Source organism: Solanum dulcamara, chromosome 11, assembly GCF_947179165.1.
Source record: "Solanum dulcamara chromosome 11, daSolDulc1.2, whole genome shotgun sequence".
Classification (NCBI taxonomy): Eukaryota; Viridiplantae; Streptophyta; class Magnoliopsida; order Solanales; family Solanaceae; genus Solanum; species Solanum dulcamara.
Window position 1 is genome coordinate 53,903,172 of NC_077247.1, and position 20,554 is coordinate 53,923,725.

Here is a 20,554-nt window from a genome sequence, read left to right on the forward strand (position 1 = left end):
CACTAAAGTTAAAATTGTACAACATTGAAGAGTCAATTTAATAGACGAAGTCTAGATTGTGGACCAGGATTTGGCTATCATTATTTTGATAAATCCCACACGACCCAATATTTGTTTGCAAATTTATTTAAGTGATATTAATTAAATAATATTAAATTATATCATTAAAGCTCGATAAATATAGTTGACATTGATAATTTTTTAGTTATATTAATTAAATATTTAATTTTTTCTCTAAGATAAATTATAATATATTTTTGTGTGGTAGTAAATTATTATTTTTTCGGTGCAAATCTAATATGAAAAGGTCCATTGAGATGTTCATAATTCAAGTAATTTTGTCATCTATCGATAATTTCTTACTCAAAATAGTTATAAAATTCTCTTATTATATAAAAAAGAGTTTGAAGCTAAAGTAGGCCTGTCTCCGTTGCAGGTCTCATATTTTCAAAATATTTATACACTAATTAAATTAAGGAGACGCATTGCTTCAGCTTCAAACTCTCTCTTGTATGCTAAGAGATTTTTCAATCAAATAAATTTACATGACACTAATCTAATTAAAGGGTTAGGAAAATGAAAATTCCACTTTATACATCTTCTACTTCAAAGTAAATATTCTCTGCTCTCGTTAAGATCGAAATAATTAGGTATCATTCGGAAGTTTGCAAAGCAAACTTCGAATGATCATGAGTAAGAAAACAAAAGGAAAATATACCAAAAAGAAATATAAATATTTAACGTAATTCGATCAATCGATCTAAATCCACAAGAGAAGATAAGCAATTCACTATAAATGTGAAAGTACAAAATATCGAGACAAATAACATCACACAATTCACTCGGAACACAAGTGATAATGTATTACTTGTGTTTCACAGTTTCTCTCCGCACACAAAATTCTCAAAGCCTCGTAGGACTACATTATGAATGTTACCAAGTTAGAAAGAATAAGCATATATTTATAAAGTCATGAATTTTTTTCTATAAAAAAAAAAGCTAGCCAAATATAAAGACCGAAAAAGAAAACCTAATTATACTATAAAGTTAGCCAAACACCCAACAGCTCTTTGGTGAAGAAAAAAGTCTCGCGTCCAAAACCAGAAAAACCATAGTAGTGCAGGTAGTAAAATGAGCGCTGCAACTACCCTTGTATATGGACCAATACTAGTTTCCCAGCGTCAAATTCCCAGGCTCAATAGATTTTCCAATTTCAAATTGGATATCTCTCGCAAATTCCTATCCCAAAAATCCACCTCTCACTGTACACTAATTCCCCCTATCATGATGGATTCCGTCGAGAATCGAGCTGCTGCTGCCGGCGATGAAGGTGTCAGTCTTGGAGGTTTAGAGCAAGAAGCTCTTATTGATGGATCCATAATTTTTTCTTCTCGTGGAATTCAAGCTACCCTCAATAACCTGGTAAGTCAACGTTTGGCCTGCTCTGTTTTTATCATTTGTTCATTCATGTTTCTGTGCTAAGGTCTCCTCCATAAAAGAAACAGGCTCTTTGAATTATTATTATCTGCAAATAAGTTTTAGAATTGTTGTCATAATATATATGTTACTACCCAATCCTGAAAGAAGCCTGCACCTTCAAGAGGAATTATTGGATCGGAATTGAAAGCTAATTTCCTGGCTAGGGAATAAATTTTTTCTAATTATCGAATTTAATGGAATAATTATGGAGAAAAATTGATGTAAGCTGCAAACTAGTCAGTTGTTTAGTTGTTTTGAATTGCCCACTCAGAGCTTAAGTTTGAATTTACTATAAGTAACAAGATCTGATGAGGTACTTTTGCAAAGGTTTGTAGTAAATTTTCATTTTTTGTAATGCCCTGTTTAATTGGAACTCTCTACGTTGGAGAGTGACCCTGATAAAGTCTCGCAACAGTATTTCTGCATTACCCATTGTCCAAATCTGCCTACGTTAAGATTGGTCGTTAATGGTTAATAGAATTTGATAATTCGTTCTTGGGAAACAAAAAGTTCTGGTCCGAGAGGGATAATATCAACCACTTGAACCCCATCTATCATTATTTGTTTTTACTAAAAGTTCATGATTCTCAAAAGGGAGCTAGTTATATACACATTGGTTTCTCATTAAGTTCAATAGGAATGTGCACATTGTAGCAGCCATAAAGAAAGTAATTTTGTCGTATAATTATATATCTAACTGAAAAGTTGGAGCTGTATTGTTACTGTTACATTCCGTATTTTTGCATTTTGGATTATTCGTAAGCTAACGATTATAAATTCAAGGACTTTTAATTTTGAATTTTAAAATGACATGATTCGTTGTAGATGCCAAGTTATATGAATAATTTATGTGTAGTAAAATACATCTCAAGAAGGACCCTTAAGCCAAATCAAAATAGAAGCCATCAAATATGTTTTTCTTAAAGTCACGTTTCGGGTAAGCTGACTTCGGGAGGCCATAACCTCTTTATAATTTGAGAATTTGGGAAAACTCTCAACATGAAAGTTGTAGATAATTGAAATATCTTTCCAACCATAGGTCGTGGGACGAAATGTGATATCGGAGTAATAAGATATAGACGTTTTAAGTCTGACAGGCCAAACTAAATAGTGAATTCGGCCCAACCCAATTCTAATTCGGGTCAGGCCCAATACCTACGAAATTAGATCTGATTTTTTGTAACTATTCCTTCAAACTTTAGACCAACATAATTCTGGAAATTTCCAGAGAGAGAGAGAAAGGGAGTTCTTGAGAGAAATCCCAAATCCGACCAAAATTCAAGTCCCGAAATCCGAAGCTCATGAAGAGAAAATTGTTGTACGTCGCGTTGGCTTCAATTTGAGCTAGAAATCAGCCAATAAGGAGAAGATTTTATGTGGTGCTGCAAATTTAAGGTAATATTAAAGTCTCCTTTTCATTGTTAACAAGTTTAGTTAGAGTTTTAACGGATTAGAACGGAGAAAATAGTGTTATAAACTAGTTTGGTGATTTGTTGAGAGTTATGGGTTAAAGGGTTGTTTTAGGTAGATTAAATAGATGGAATTATCTTAGTGATGATGTATAATAATGGTTGATATTGTTTTGATGTTGTTGATGAGTTGTTGTTCTTGAATTTGGAGGAAAAAGGTGTATGAAGATTGTGAATGTTCAAACCCGTTTTTGGAATTGAGTAGCTGGTAGTAATTCTGGAATATCTCATTGTGTAGACCTTCGATTTTAGATATTAAACATGTTTTGGAAAGCTAATACACGTACCTACAACTCTTATGTTTATGTCTTAGTCTATATCTGCTGTTATTATGTCGAAAACCGAGCATGAATCATAAGACAAATTCTGTCCAGATTCTGGATTGAAAATTCCTTTATGTATAGCTGTTCGTATTTTGATGATATCTCTTTGTAGAAAATGAATTTTGAGTTGATTTCTTTTGCATTGGAAACTTAAGACAGAGATATAAATGTTTCATGAAGGTTATAAAGTCCAGTTTTGCCGTTTTCATTTTCAAAATTTAGATACAACGTGAGGTACTTGACTTTCCGAATTTACTGCTTTGGTAACATGAATAATAAATCTTATTTTGTGTCAATATTTTGGATTGTTGATGTTGGTTGATGATTATATGGCTGGTTTGAAAGTGGGAAAAGTGAGCGGTATAGGGGAGGTGCTGTCCAATTTTTTTTAGAAATAACCTACTAACGATAGACTACGTTTTATTCTTGTCCATAGCTTAATCATAGTGCTTAACGTTTTAATATAGATTGAGACAATATTGGACAACATATACGTATAAACGCTAAAGGTATGTAAAGTTAACATCTTCTTCTTTTGGCATGATCCATATGAAACGAACGAATGACGTATGCTTAAATTCCAAAGAAACTCGTATTCGTAGATATATACTCGGATGGCTACCGTTCTTGATTTTCAAAATTTATATTGTTATGTCTTGACTCATGTGTATGATTCCAGCCATCCTAGTTGGTATAACTCATGTTGTGGTATAATTCATATTTTAGTATAATCCATAATTGATGTGATTCATAATGACTATTGTCTTGGTTTTCAAATGATGGACTATTTTGCTTATTCTATTAAGTCTCCGATAATGATCAAATTTCGCAAGGTTGCTAATGATACCTTATTCGTGCATATTATTATGGTATTATTCACCGAGTCCTACGATAGGCCGGGTATGTTATCATGTATGGATTCCACTACATTATTCACCGAGTCCCTTCCTAGAGGGCCGGGTACGTGATATGATAATATGATATTATGATGATATGACGATATGATTATGGCACCGAGTCCCATAATGGGCCGGGTACGGTATCAGTGTACACTACTCTATTCACCGAGTCCCTTGCTAGAGGGCCGGGTATGGTATATATATACATATGACGATATATTGATATAATTGTGACACCGAGTCCCATAACGGGCTAGGTACGATATATGATGATATGCATGTCTTCATTTTATAAGACACAGGTACAGTGATTTATTGATTATGATACTTGACTCCTGAATCTTTATTTCAGATGTGATCTCCTTTACGGTATTTTATGCTTTATATACTCAGTACATAGTTCGTACTGACCCCCTTTTGTTCGGGGGGCTGCATTTCATGCCTGCAGGTACAAATACTCATTTTGGAGAGCCGCCAACTTAGGATTCTACTCAACGAGTTTGAAGTGCTCCATTGTCTCGGAGCCCAAACTTTGGGTACTAATCCTTATAATGTATATATTTGTGTATTTAGGGGTACGACGGGGCCCTGTCCCGTCATATGCTATTGTTAATTCTCTTAGAGGTCTGTAGACATATGAGTGGGTTGTATATAGATGTTGTCCGGTGTACTAGTATGACTTATGTTTTTGGACGTTTACATTCAGAATGGAAGCCTTGTCGGCTTACATATTATGTTATCTTATTTTTGACAATTAAGACTCCCCAAGAAATAGGTGATTTTAGTATATATATATAAGTAACAGTTTGAGACAACGTGCTACCCATATAAATCCTTTATCATGCTTAATTGCCGATTGACTATAGATAATATGTGTGTATACGAGGGTCCAATTTGGACACTAGTCACGGGGCTAGGTCGTGACAGTTACCATATTTGGTATCAATCTCATTAGTTGAGGTAATGTTCCTGTTGAGAGGTAAAGAAGGTTGTTAAAGGAGTTAGGAAATTAGTTAGAAGTAAGGGCAGTATAGTCATTTACATAATACACAGTTAGAACTAACTAACCAATTAGTTAGTTAGTTAAGAGAGTATAATGCTCTATATATGTATAAGAGCAACCATGTACAGATACACAAGTTAGGGCATTTCACTGTTGAGCCCAAAATAAATCTTCTCTCTTCTCTTCTTCTCCTCTTCTTCTTCTCTTCTTCATCTCTTCTTCATCTCCATTGTTTCTCCATTTCTGGACTGCAAGAAGAGCTCAAATAAGCTCATGGTATCAGAGCATGATCTCTGTAACGAGTGCACATAGCCGATTCAAAGACTCGAAGGTCAGAGTCAAAGAATCAATCAAAGCGATTAACTCGTAGAGTGTAGATCTAAGCTCCGTCGAAGCTAAATCTACAACAAACACTGACTTCCGCAACAAAGAGCTCAAAAAAAAAAAAGGTTGAAGAAATGACAGGTGAAGCTGTAGATTCAGCGCAACGAGTGGGTATACCAAGTTCAGCAAACTCAGCAGGTAACAATGGACAAGGTATCGACTATAATCATCCTCTCTTCCTTAGTCCCACGGATGTGAGTGGTATAAGTATCATATCGTTTCAGTTACAAGGTGTTGAAAACTACACCCTGTGGAATCGATCGATCAAATTAGCACTGTTAGGTAGAAACAAGTTAGGGCTTGTGGATGGAACGTGTAGAAAAGAAATGTATGTTGAAGAACTGTGGGGCCAATGGGAAAGAGCAAATGCAATTGTGTTGTCATGGCTTATGAATTCAGTCTCGAAGAGTTTGTTGAGTGGAATCGCATTTGCGTCAAATGCTTCAAATGTGTGGACTGATCTGCAGGAGAGGTTCGACAGAGTTGATGGATCAAGAACTTATAGCCTACACAAAGAAATAGCTACATTGCAACAAGGAACAACTTCTGTATCAGCTTATTATACAAGGCTGAAAGCATTGTGGGATGAGTTTGAAGTGTTAGTGCCCTCGCCTTGCTGCAATTGTGAGAAATCCAGAGGTTTTGTAGCGCATATGAGTAGACAAAAATTGTATCAGTTTCTAATGGGGCTGAATGACACATATCATCAAGCTAGGAGTCAGATTCTCATGATAGATCCCTTACCTACTGTCAATCAAGCGTATGCTATGATAGTAGGAGATGAGAGTCAAAAGGCTGTAGTTACAGGAATCAATAATTTGGGGCTGCATGCATCATCTTCTGATTCAGTAGCTATGTACTCCAGAGTTGGCAACAGTTCAGGTATTAACAATAGGTTCAAGAAAAATACATCATTAATCTGTGATTTTTGTAAGTGTAGGGGCCACACCAAAGAGACCTGCTACAAGGTGGTGGGGTACCCCCCAGATTTCAAGTCCAAAAGGAAGTTTCAGAGTGCAAACATGGTTCATGTAGATACCAATTGCCATACGAATCACCAGTCAAGTCAGGCTAACTTCTCTTATGGCTTGAACACAAATGTGACTGATGAAGCATTGTGGGGCAGAAATAGCACAGTGCAGAATACTGCAGATAAATCACCAATTTCTACTTCAAACAAGGCAGCTGAGAGAGAGGTCAAACAACTACTCCAAGGCTGTACATTTACAAAAGATCAATATGAACAAATTCTTATGATGATGAATCAACAGTCTGGTTCAAGGGCCAATGCACGTGATTGCAATAAGGCAAATAATGCAGGTAAGGCCCTATTTGTAACTGAAAAAAGTGAAGTGTGGATTGTGGATACAGGTGCAACAAACCATATGGTGTCTAAACTGGAGATGCTATTAAAGGAGTCTGTACTTCAACTTAACACTCCTAAGGATGTGTGTCTACCAAATGGTGGTACCACTAAAGTAACTCATATTGGTTCTTGTAGCCTACCATCTAGAAGTATGATTACTAATGTGTTTCATATTCCAGAGTTCAAGTATAACTTGATGTCTGTCAGCAAGATAACCAAGGAATTAGGCTGCTTTGTCTCCTTCTTCCCTGACTTTTGTGTTTTCCAGGAACTCTACACTGGGAAGGTGAAGGAAGTTGGTAAAGAAGAAGGGGGACTATATCTGCTATGGAGCCAATTAACTCAAGGTGATGCAAGTAATCCCAAGGAGTCTGCAAACTCTGTTGATGTTGCATATTCAACAGACAAGGAAACAGATATGGAACTATGGCATAAAAGGCTAGGACATGTGTCTTCAGCTGTACTAGCTAAGATGTTCACTATGAATAAAGTTAGTATGTGTAAGGTGTCTGAATGCTTAGTATGTCCATTTGCAAAACAAACTAGACCTGTATTTCCTTCTAGTATCATCAAAAGCAGTAGTTGCTTTGATCTGGTACATGTTGATGTTTGGGGACCCTATAATACTGCTACATTTGATGGCAACAAGTATTTCCTTACAATAGTTGATGATTTTTCAAGAATGACTTGGGTATTCTTACTTAAACACAAATCAGATGTGTGTGTGTCTCTTAAACTTTTCCTGCAGTATACTCAAAATCAGTTTGGCAGGGTGATCAAGGTCTTAAGGTCTGATAATGGTACTGAGTTTGTGAACTCAGTATGTGATAATATGTTCAAATCACTGGGCATCATACATCAAAGATCCTGTCCATACACTCCTCAACAAAATGGGGTGGCTGAGAGGAAGCACAGACACCTACTAGAAGTGACTAGAGCCATCAGATTTCAAGCAAAAATACCTATCAAATTTTGGGGCCATTGTGTACTAGCTGCTGTTTACCTGATCAATAGACTTCCTAGTAGTGTACTTAAGTTCCAATCTCCCTATGAAAGAGTATATGGCAGAAAACCTGGTTTGACTCATTTGAGAACCATTGGTTGTTTAGCCTTAGCCAAAAATCTCATTGAACATGATAAACTCATGCCAAGATCAAAGTCAGCTGTGCACATGGGCTACTCTGAAGTACAGAAAGGCTATATTTTGTTTGACTTGCAAAATAACACATTCTTTGTCAGCAGGGATGTTCACTTTAGAGAAGCCATATTTCCTTTTGCCAAGGATGATCACTCTACATCACATCAGTTGTTTGTAGATAATCTACAAGGTCTTGCTGACACAGCTCCACAGCTTCAACTGTCCCCATCCATAAGCTCAGGTCCTGCTCCATCTGTAATACCAGATGAGGCTACATATAGCCATCCAGAGGCTGCTGAGCAAGACTGTGTGTCAACTCAACCTCACATTGATGCAAGGTGTCCTGGTATGTCTGGGCAACCTCTTACCAGAAGATCTGCCAGGTCTAAACATCCTCCCATATGGCTGAAGGATTTTGTCTCTCTGAATGCTCACCAGGATGTTCCATATCCTCTATCCAACTATGTAAGCTACTCTCATCTTTCTCCTTCTCATCAGTGTTTTATTGCTGCTACATCCACTGTGATAGAACCTACCAGCTATGCTGAAGCAGTCAAAGACCCAAGATGGGTTGAAGCTATGCAGACAGAGATCCAAGCCTTAGAAAGCAACAACACCTGGGAGGTCACTTCCTTACCTGTAGGGAAGAAACCTATTGGTTGCAGATGGATCTACAAGGTTAAATACAAATCCACAGGTGAAATAGAGAGGTTCAAAGCCAGACTAGTAGCTAAAGGATACAGCCAACAAGAAGGGATTGATTACACAGAAACCTTCTCTCCTGTTGTGAAGATGGTGACTGTCAGGGCTGTCCTTGCCATTGCAGCTTCAAAGCAGTGGCACATCCATCAAATGGATGTCTTCAATGCATTTTTACATGGAGACCTAGAGGATGAAATATATATGCAGCTACCTCAGGGCTTTGTACGTCAAGGGGAGAAGGTATGTAGACTAACAAAGTCCCTCTATGGACTCAAACAAGCTCCAAGGCAGTGGAACCACAAACTTACTGAGGCCCTGATTTCTCTCAAATTCAAACAAAGCCAACATGATTACTCCCTATTCATCAACAAGTCAGCAGAAGGTATTATTATTGTGCTTGTATATGTAGATGACATGTTAGTCACTGGCAGCAGCTTAAAGTTAATAGAAGAGACAAAGAAAGCTCTACAAAGTGCATTCAAGATGAAGGACTTAGGGGAGCTCAAATACTTTCTGGGGATTGAATTTTCAAGGTCTACAGCAGGAATACTCATGCATCAGAGGAAATACACTCTTGATCTGATAGCAGAAGTAGGGATGACTGCAGTTAAGCCAGTAGCAACACCAATAGATGCCAACATTAAGCTCACATCAAAACTCTATGATGACCATGTGAACCAAAAGCAAGAGGAGCCACATGATCCTCTAATAGATCAGACAGCTTATCAAAAACTCATAGGTAAACTGCTGTACCTCAATATGACAAGGCCAGATATAGCATTCAGTACTCAAACATTAAGCCAGTTCTTGAACCAGCCAAAGAAGTCCCACATGGAGGCAGCCCTAAGAGTAGTCAAGTATTTGAAGAGACAACCTAGACAAGGCATTCTGCTATCCAGTAAGTCAGACAACCAAATTACAGCTTTTTGTGATGCAGATTGGGCAGCATGTGCACTCACCAGAAAATCAGTCACAGGCTACTTAATTAAAATAGGAAAATCACTAATATCTTGGAAAGCCAAGAAGCAAACCACAGTGTCTAGAAGTTCAGCTGAGGCTGAATATAGAAGCATGGCTTCTACTGTTGCAGAACTTGTGTGGCTGCTGGGAATGTTGAAGGAAGTTGAGGCTGATATGAAGGTTCCAGCACAGATTTATAGTGATAGCAAAGCTGCCATTCAAATTGCAGCCAATCCAGTTTATCACGAAAGAACAAAACACATAGAGATAGATTGTCATTTCATCAGAGAAATATTACAACAAGGCATGATCAAAGTTGACTACCTATCAACCCAAGAACAACCAGCTGATATACTGACAAAGGGACTGCCTAGAGCTCAACATGAACACCTTCTATCCAAGCTAGGAGTCTTGAATATTTTTACACCTCCTAGCTTGAAGGGGAGTGTTGAGAGGTAAAGAAGGTTGTTAAAGGAGTTAGGGAATTAGTTAGAAGTAAGGGCAGTATAGTCATTTACATAATACACAGTTAGAACTAACTAACCAATTAGTTAGTTAGTTAAGAGAGTATAATGCTCTATATATGTATAAGAGCAACCATGTACAGATACACAAGTTAGGGCATTTCACTGTTGAGCCCAAAATAAATCTTCTCTCTTCTCTTCTTCTCCTCTTCTTCTTCTCTTCTTCATCTCTTCTTCATCTCCATTGTTTCTCCATTTCTGGACTGCAAGAAGAGCTCAAATAAGCTCAGTTCCCTCACACTACATGTTGGTGTGACGAGCTATGTCCAGCTTCTAATTGCTGCTTTGAAGTCATGGTGTTGTTAATATTTTTAATGATTAGTAGTCTTAATTAAGTACAGAGTAAGTGGTTAATGGCTGCAGTTTTCGGTATTATCCTCCTCCGGAGGCATGATATGGAAGCACTATGGGCTACTTCAGGTGGAGTTCTCAATGCCGGTCTTTCAACTGCACTGAAGGGGATACTTAACCATGAACGCCCCGTTTCAACATTAAGATCAGATCCTGGGATGCCTTCTTCACATGCGCAGTCGATCTTCTACACAGTGGCATTCTGTATCATCTCAAGTAAGCTTCTCATATTCTACATCCAAAAATTCTAAATGTCTATGTACATATGAGCTTACTAGATAATCCAGTTCCAGTTCTCATTTTTCTAGTTGTTTGATACAGTGGTTAAATACTTCGGGTTCAGTGGAATAACTGCGGTCACTGGCGTGCTTATCTTTGCAATGGGCTCATACTTTGTAAGTGTGGAGTTGTACCTTTTATATTTGTTTGTTCCATATGCTGGCAAGCAGTACTTGCTTAATGGTTTTCTGCATATAACTCTAATTCAATAAAATAATACATGTTTTCTTTTCTCTCACTTTACAGTCATGGCTACGGGTTTTGCAACGACTTCACACGCTAAACCAAGTAGCAGTGGGTGCAGTACTAGGATTCTGTTTTTCCATTTTTTGGTTCTGGCTGTGGGATGCCATAGTCATGAAGGCATTTATAGACCACTTTTGGGTTCGGATTGTAGCTTTTGTTGGCGCTGCTGGTTTTTGTGTCGGTTTTCTCCTATATGTGATTCGAAATTGGGTTATTGAAGACCTACATTGATTCAATATAGCGTGTGAACATGATTCAGACTAACACGGAACACAGATTATTCGTATAGCAACTGAAATAACTAAGGTATACAAAAAAAATAGTTGTACCTGTCATTATTTTGCATTTTACATGTTGTCTGTTGGTGTCATATGAATGAAGAATAGCTTTGAATAGGACACTATACGACTTGCATCATAATAATAAAGACTAGCATTAGAATACAAACATCCACATGCTCAGAGACTTAATTTTCATGAAAGGGTTCAATACTTACGGATAAGGAGGTCTGGAAGAACACATTCTACCCCTCTAGCTCCATCCTTACTCAAGGCTATACCAAAAGTTTGAATGCCCTAAATTGGTCGCATTTTTATATGATTAAGTTTATGAACAATCCATAACTACCATTTTGTGCTCTTAATTGTTAGATTCTATCCAAGTTTTTGAACCCCAACCTCCTCGATCTGTAATTACCTTTTTACTGTGCAAATGGTGTGAAACTGTTGACAGTTTCTTCAAACAAAATCAGCTGAATGCAATTTTACCGAGGAAACAGAAGAGGGAAAAATAATGATAACCACATATTAACTCAAGTCATAACAAGGAGACGTACCACTCATTCTCCTTTTTATTCGATGTGGGAATTTTTAACACCCCACTTTACCCCGAGGTTGGACATTGAACATTGTAGTCTATGGAAATCATCGATAAAGATTAATTGGGATGAATATTGCTCTGATATCATGTTAAAGAAATGAATCTTTAATCTAATTCAATCCTAAAAACTAGTTTCTAAGTGAAGGATTCATGGGTGAATTTACACGTTAAAAATGAAGCACCTGAACTGTGGTCTTTTCGAATAATTAGGTATTTTATGTCTGTTATTTAAAATTGGTATACATTAGGTGGTGTCACTTATGCTAGGCTAAATAGTGTAGTTAGTTGGATGTTTGACTTGTTGAGTTATTTACTTAGCTGATTAGCGATCAATTCTCATTTAATAGTACATGTTTTTCTTTACTAAAAAAATGTTTGTCATCTTAACTAAAAAGGAGAAAAGCATTGAAGTGCAGCTACTAAAATGTCAGCTGCAGCCTCCCTTGTGTATATATCGAACCTAGTTTCCCAACATCAATTGGATTTTCCACTTGCAAATTAGATTTTTCTTACAAATTCTAATCCAAAAAATCCATCACGATACCTACTAATTCCCTCTATCATATGGATTCCGTCGAGAATCGAGCTGCCGCCGGTGATGAAGATGTCAGTCTTGTAGGTTTACAACAAGAAGCTCTCATTCATGGGTCCATGAATTTTTCTTCCAGTGGAATTCAAGCTACTCTCAACAACCTGGTTAGTCTTTATTTATTTAAATATTTGGGGTCCGGAGAGGAAAATAAGAGAGAGGATTACAAAGTAATTCTCACGACAAAAGTTTAGCTAGTTAATCACTGAGCTATTGAGATTCCTCTGGAAGTTGGGTTAGCCAACTTTTGATCTATTTTGTTTTATTATTATTTTTATTTTTCTTATAAGTAGTTTAGTGTATGTGTGTCTCACTCAATAAAACTTTATATAAGAAGAACAAAATTACTTTTTTTAAAAAGAGCAAATAACACAAATTTCACATACTTTAGGAGCAAATTATTTTTCTTCACGCGAGTTTTCAATATTATGAATCTAATCAAAATTTGGACTTCAGATACATGTATCTACACGTTTAGGTAAATGTATCTTGGATATATGTGGTCAAAATTAGATATAATTTATTCTAAATACACTGTATTCAAGCAGATTTGCATGTATCTGACTCTCTCGCTCTCCTCTCTCCCTATGTATTCGTATTTCAGAATATATCTGATATCCTGAATACATGTATTTAGTATGATTCACATGTATCTGGAATATATAGATTATCTCGCTTGCCTCCCTCCTAACTGGCTCGCTTCCCTCCTTCTCTCCTTATCTTAATCGTCTCTCTCCTATTTCAGTGTATCTGATAATACAAGTTATTAAGTGTATATGACTTGAAATTTGAAACTTTTAGTATGATTCAAACAAGAAAAAAATTTAAGAAATCAAATTTATTCAACTTTAAATTACTAAATATCAGGAATTCTTACATATTATAAATAAATAAAAATTTAATTGTTATAACTTTAATTAAGTTCAAAGTTTTACATATTAGGATAGATTTAATAGTTAATTTCGTGTACGTGCATTGCATGTATGTGTAGACTTAGAAGCTATAAATCACAAATTTATTGAAATAAAGAATTAGATAAATCCTGAAATCTGGGTTCTAAATTATTGTTGATTGCTAACACATTAAAACACACTAATGAATAGAAAATAGGAGAAAAAGAATGATAATATATAATTAAGAGCATGAAGATATACAAATTTTAACATAAGCTAATAAAAATATTAGGTCGCGAATAAATTTTTTACCTGTTACAATAACATAAAAAACCCTCAATATTTGACATTCAATTCAATGCCAAATATTTTTTAAAAAAAATATAGAAGTATTTGAGCTACATAGATATCAAAAAATAAATTGTGGGTTATTTTATGCCAAATTTTAGTTCACATTATATTGCTATCACAAAATTCCTAAAAAATAAAAAATCCTTGTTTGAGCTATTAGATACCAAAATATAAAATGTGGATTTTTATGCCAAATTTTAGGTCACCTTATCGCAAGATTCCTAATTTTTTCTAACATGCTTTTATTTTCTTTCTATCTTTTATGGTGTATCTGATTTAAAATATATCTTCTCTTTCATATACTTTGAGATTCCTTAATTAATAATTATTTTAATACCTTTTACCATATATGTTTATTTTAGCATATATTTTAGGACGCTTTAATTTTTATATTGTATGTTTGCTTACAACATATTTTACATTTTTTAATTTAAAATATTATAAAAAGTAAATAAATAATAATTTGATAAAAAAATAGTAAAGAATAATTTTGTTTATTATAACTTCTCGTCCATATATAAGAAGTCCTTTGAATTTTTTTCTTTTATTTGCAAATAAGTCGTATAATTGTCTTTATATCTTCCCAGAGGAATTATTCGAAAAGAAAGCTAATTTGCGGGAGTAATAATATTTAGCAAATTTATTGGATTTACATGGATGATAATATAAAAGTCAATCATAGCTAATGCCAAACTCCAACGCCGCGGATCAAGCCAATCAGCCAATCACACACTCTATTCTAAGCTTATTTCCTTTTATTAATAATCCATTCGTAGAATAAAACTTGAGAGTTTTACCCATTTGGATATAATATTATTCTTTTTTTTTTCAAAATAAAAATAGTCTTTGACCCTAAAAATTACAAATACAATTTGAAGTTGTATTTGGAAAACAGCCAAAACCTTGTTTTTACTTTTTTTTTTAAAAACTCTTAATATTTTTATTCTCATAAAATATCCCTATTTAAATTATACGTTTATATAATATTATATATTTTTAATAATACATTTAAATTTCAAATAGTATCTACGAAAACTACAGCGTAACACAACTTTAAGTCTAACTCCAACTCTAAAAAATTCAAATATATATATTTTTTTAATTTGCTTGACCAAACACTAAATAAACTCCCTTTCCCACCTGATGAAGAAAGGGTAGTAAAAATCTTTCTCCAGCCGTTTGAGGAAGTGAAAACAAAAGCCCATTTAGAGTGAAGTTATTTCGGCTTGCCCACTCAAAGCTTAAGCTTGAATTGGCTAAAGTGTGGGCGCGTGAATCCGTGGCCTTTCTATAAAGTTAGATATTTGATGTATATATTTTCAAAATTCTTTGGAGTAACTGGTAAAGTTGGTACCATGAGACCAGGAGGTCACGGGTTCAAGTCTTAGAAATAGCCTCCGACAGAAATATAAGGTCTATATTTTCAAAATTCTGTTGCTACCCTTGTTACTACAACAGAGCTAGTTATATTTATTTCTGATCAAATTCAACAGGCAATTTAATGTACACATTGTTCTAAAGATTACCTGCCATAAATAATGTAATTTTGCTGTATAACTATGTATCAAACTCAAATGTTTGAATTATGTTGTTCCAATTCAACACTTGAATCAATCTCATTAGTTATGGAGATGTTTCCTCCCCTCAAAATAGATGGTGTTATTGATTAGTTGTCCTAATTAAGTACAGAGTATGTGGCTGGTGGCTGTAGTTTTCGGTATTGTCTTCCTTTGGAGGCATGATATAGAAATATTATGGGCTACTTCAGGTGGTGTTCTCAATGTCTATCTCTCAACATTATTGAAGAACATACTTAACCATGAGCGCCCCGTTCCAACATTAAGATTAGATCCTGGGATGCCTTCTAGACATGCGCAGTCCATCTTCTACACAGTGGCATTCTGTATCATCTCAAGTAAGTAAATGATCAATTGCAGAGTTTTTGACGATTTTAATTCATCCAAAAATTCTAATTGTCTATATACATATGTGCTAACAAGATAATCCATTTTCACTTCTCATTTTTCTAAATTGTTTGACACAGTGGTTAAATATTTCGGGTTTAATGGAATAACTGCAATCACTAGTGCGCTTTTCTTTGCAATGGGCTCATACTTTGTAAGTGTGGAGTTGTACCTTTTATATTTACTGGCTATATCAGCTTCTTCCATATGATGGCAGAGCAGCATTTACTTGGTGATTCTTCTAACTGCATATCACTCTAATTCACTTTATTACAGTCATGGCTGCGAATTTCACAACGATTTCACACGTTAAATCAAGTAGCAGTGGGTGCAGTACTAGGATTTTGTTTTTCCATTTTCTGGTTCTTGCTGTGGGATGCTATAGTCATGAAGGCATTTATAGCCCACTTTTGGGTTCAGATTGTAGCTGTTGTTGGCGCTGCTGGTTCTTGTGTTGGATTTCTCCTACACGTGATTCGAAACTGGGTTCATGACCACCAACATTGATTCTTAATTTGTAGTGTATGCGATACAGACTGATCAGAATAACACACAACACGGATGCTTCATATAGTAATTGACAAATAATTAATGTGCACCAAAAGCACAATTTCTTCTCAAACTCTTAACCTATCAGTGTCATTATTTTGCGTTTTACATCTTGTGCCTACTGAGTACTGACCTTAAGTGTGTTCATAAGCCTGGGAATATGAAGTATATTTTTGAACAGGATTAGAATACAATCGACAAGGTAAGAAACTTAGTATAAACATCCACATGTATAGAGTCAGACAATCTTTTTTCACCATAGGGAATATACATAAAAACAAAATTTCTGGCTCCCCTTTGTGTCCCTCTAGCTCCACCCGTACCAAAGTTGAATACCTGAAATTGAGATCAGCTCATCCATTTGATACCTTTATTTCAGTTATCACGTTCACTCTAATTAATTATAGCCCTATCTTTTGGCAACAAGATTGGCTTTTTGTATGATCAAGTTTATGAATAATCCATGACTACCATTTTTTTTCCTTAACTACAAAATCAGCTGATCAACGAAGTTTTGCGGAGGAAACAGAATTGGGAAAAAAAATCATGATCACCACATATCAGCCTTCAAAAATTTCATTAATTCTCATTCTGCCTTTTCTATGGTATTCAAATTCTCCTATTAGAAATTGCTTTTATTGTGTTATTCACCAAATGGAACAAATTTAAAACTACCTAAATTGAGATCATTGACATATTTAAACCAAACAGAGTAACATAAGTTTGCCTTCCACCATGTTTTAGAAGCATTGGGTTATAACACCTTGATAAAAACCTTAAGCAATCACCCCAAAAAAAAAATCCAAACTTTTTTTCTAATTTTCATTAAAATCCAAATGTTGATAATAGAGTTTTCCTTTCCAAGCATTTACATCAGCTTCATACAAATTATGTATTATGAAACGAGGATAAAATTGTGTTATAAAACTTATACTCCCTACTTCTTATATTAGATTTACACTTTCAACTTTACATGGTGATTAAGAAATCATTAATATATTGAAAGACTTTACCATTTTGCCCTTTGTTTATATCAAAGCAATATACATAGAGTATAGAAATAGCTAGTATTGAGAATTGTTTATATTCAGAAGGCCATATTAATTGTAGGGGTAAAATAGGAAAATTTTAATTAATTATATCTTGATTTAGTAAGTGATCAAGTAATATGTGAAATATTTTTAGTAAGATGCCCATCTAATATGAAATGGAAGATAATTTTAGAAATTTTATCATCAGTACTTTACTTTTATACCAGGAAATTAAAATATGACGAAAAGAATGTTATGACTAAGTTAACATTATGAAGGTATTTGGTGATAGATGTTTCATTTTTGTTTTCTAATTCTATTTTCAGAATTCGAAAACTCCAGGAAATAATTCTCGTCTCATACAGAAGTCTTGACCTCTATTATTATTTTTCGTCTGAGCAAAATGATGTTCTTTTTCAAAAAAAAACATCTCCATTTCAAAGAAGAAAGAAAAATACAATTTAAAAGTATTCTATGAGGTTACAAGTATTTACCCCTTGGAAATAAATCACCAACACATTCACATAGAAATAAAAAGCCTTGTTACAATAAATTCTTTATAAGATTAGATAGAAAGGGAAAAACAATAGCAGCTTGCAAGTAAAAATTTTGGGTATAATGCATAGTACTACATACAAGTTAAGGAAATAAAAATGAACCATAAATTAAACCTGCAAGGAACAATATCCTACGAATACAAGTTTTATCTGCAATCCTATCAACACAAATCTTTTTCCAAATTTAGTAAAAGTAGTCATTATCCACAAATACCGACATGTTCCAAATACACAAGCAATATAATAATTTTCCCAGACGGAATATTCAACCATTTCCTCCAAACTCTCACATCTAGCTAGCTAGCTTGTTACATAGACTGGAGTAATTAACTCTGTTTTGGATTCTTATGGAATATTCTTTCACATCTAGATAGCTAGCTTGTTACATAGAGACTGGTGTAATTAACTCTTTTTTGGATTCTTATGGATAATTTAGGAACATACAATTATCATTCAACGGTAAATAATCACATTAATTATTAAATCGTCTAAATAAAATACAGAAATAACTCGAAATGTAGATAATATTAACAATCACATAAATTATTCAACCCGCATGAATTTCAGAAATTACTCGAAATGTTGGTAATTTTTAAAGGCGATCTACGGCATCTAATGTTCGTCGATTGGCGTATCTTTGAAAATTGAGAGAAAATAAACTCACTCCTCAAAGATAACTTACTTTAGTGCAATTATAAACATACCATGATTTTCAAGGATGTCACTGAGACGGGCTTAATTAAGAACAGAATTTACATATATACGTACTTTTTTCATTTATGTACTCTTCCAATATCCACAAAACAAAAGAAGAGAGAGAAAAAAAACACTCAAAACTTGTAGAAGAATAGAAATTGTCTGGCACCCCTATATTCTACAGACAATCTCTAACCTTTTTGTAAATAAACCAAAAAAAAAAAGAGTCTATAAAGCTAATATAATTTTCTTTAAGACTATATATCCCAAAGTATAAAAAAAAATATATAATTTCAAAGCAATAATATTCTAAGCGGCCGATGGAGCAGTTATGTACTGCACAACACCAGCCTCTGATAACGCTGCCATAAACTTGTTAGCTTCAACTTCACCATCAACAGTAGCCACAACGTTGGAATTCTTGTAATCCAATGACACGTCATCGTAAATATCCCACCATTTTTTGATTAGCATCTTAATGTCTTCTCTGTCCATGTTCTCTTCCTTGCCAGTGTACCTCCATGGCTTCGACCCCGCCGCACAGTAGTGAACAACTTTCACTTTATCAAGATCCACATTTCCGGGGTGACGCCACAACATAGCTAATACTAAGTTGTAATTGTTTGGAATTGGCTTGTATACATCTCTGAAATACATGTTCAAGAAATCCTGCAAAATTTACACATAAAAAATTAAAGTTAACCCCTTTTACTCGTAAAGTAAAAATAAAAGGCTAAAAATTATTACCTGCTCGGCAAATGGGGTAGGAGGGGTAACTTTGAGGGTTTTCAAGAGATCATCGTAAGTGGAGAGACTTGGCTCATAGACAAACATGCCAGCATTGAAATAGAGTGATGGCTTAGGGCCCATGTCTTGAGTCCACTGGACTTTATCAGGACACTGTTGGCAGTAACCAACTTTGTATTGTGGGGTGTGACTCCAAGTTTTCTCACAGAAACAATCCATCACAGCATAGAAATAGCCATCTGGCAAGTCAAACAAGTGGTCTATGTTATCAAACACCTGGATATCTCCATCCAAGTATATCATCTTGCTATACTCCACAAACTGCATGCATCCCAAAAATAAGAACAATTTAGTATCATTCTGACACTGATTAAAAAGAAAAAAACATCGTATAAATTGTATAAATTGAAACAGACGGAGTATCAAAATATTCTTATACCTCCCAAATACGGAGTTTGGAATAGTTGATGACGTAATACGCCATAGCGAATTGAGTTTGGTTGTCAGGAGGATAAACAGGCTCGATTTCTCGAACGATGCAACCTTGATTTACGAGTATGCGTCGATGTTCCTCCGGGACGTCAGGCAAACAAGCCACAACAAGTGGATAGGCAGATTTTGCCTTTCGCAATCCCTTAACCAAACCAACCACACCTTTCCAATAATCACCGTTTCCTGCCAAGAACGTTACATAGGCACGGCTTGGCAAACTTTTTGCCTTTGCCAAACCATTACCCTTGGTTAGACCAAAAACATTAGGTGCCATTTTTTTTTGTAACTTAGAAAGTGAGTGTTCTATGAGAGATTTAAGATGAGAAAAAAATAAACTAGCTCTTCAAAGTTTTGAACAAAAAGAATGTTTTTGAGAAGATTACTGATGTTTGTTGATGAGTTTTGAATGTTATTGAGGTTGTTTATATAGGCGTTGGGTGGGAATTAAAAATATGTAAAAAACAAAATGAATTGTAACAGTACAATATTGCTGGTTATTTGTCTAAGCTTCTTTGAAGTAGCACATTTGGGCCCCAGAAATCTGGAAAATTACATTTTGCACCACACGGATCGGACTGTACGTGTTGTGGTCAGGTAAGATCTAATGGTTCAAATATTTTTGTTGTTTTCTTAAATCTCAAATAGTGACGGTTACTTGTTGCAGGAGAGAAATCTCTGGAAAC

At 35.0% G+C, this 20,554-nt stretch overlaps 3 protein-coding genes across 3 annotated transcripts; 2 read left to right on the forward strand and 1 right to left on the reverse strand.

The window, feature by feature from the left end:
- Positions 1–1,056: 1,056 nt before the first annotated feature.
- On the forward strand, positions 1,057–11,387 carry LOC129873696 (lipid phosphate phosphatase epsilon 2, chloroplastic-like). The gene is made up of 4 exons (XM_055948834.1): positions 1,057–1,422; positions 10,589–10,814; positions 10,920–10,993; positions 11,124–11,387. The coding sequence occupies exons 1-4, from the start codon at positions 1,132–1,134 to the stop codon at positions 11,352–11,354; spliced, it is 822 nt and encodes a 273-aa protein (XP_055804809.1). The 5' UTR covers positions 1,057–1,131; the 3' UTR covers positions 11,355–11,387.
- A 1,042-nt stretch (positions 11,388–12,429) lies between these two features.
- On the forward strand, positions 12,430–16,376 carry LOC129875292 (lipid phosphate phosphatase epsilon 2, chloroplastic-like). Its single transcript, XM_055950745.1, has 4 exons — positions 12,430–12,698; positions 15,525–15,750; positions 15,880–15,953; positions 16,076–16,376. The coding sequence occupies exons 1-4, from the start codon at positions 12,567–12,569 to the stop codon at positions 16,304–16,306; spliced, it is 663 nt and encodes a 220-aa protein (XP_055806720.1). The 5' UTR covers positions 12,430–12,566; the 3' UTR covers positions 16,307–16,376.
- Positions 16,377–18,671: 2,295 nt separating this feature from the next.
- On the reverse strand, positions 18,672–20,268 carry LOC129875008 (galactinol synthase 2). Its single transcript, XM_055950431.1, has 3 exons — positions 19,819–20,268; positions 19,380–19,700; positions 18,672–19,301 (listed from the first exon to the last, which is right to left on the reverse strand). The coding sequence occupies exons 1-3, from the start codon at positions 20,143–20,145 to the stop codon at positions 18,942–18,944; spliced, it is 1,008 nt and encodes a 335-aa protein (XP_055806406.1). The 5' UTR covers positions 20,146–20,268; the 3' UTR covers positions 18,672–18,941.
- Positions 20,269–20,554: the final 286 nt, after the last annotated feature.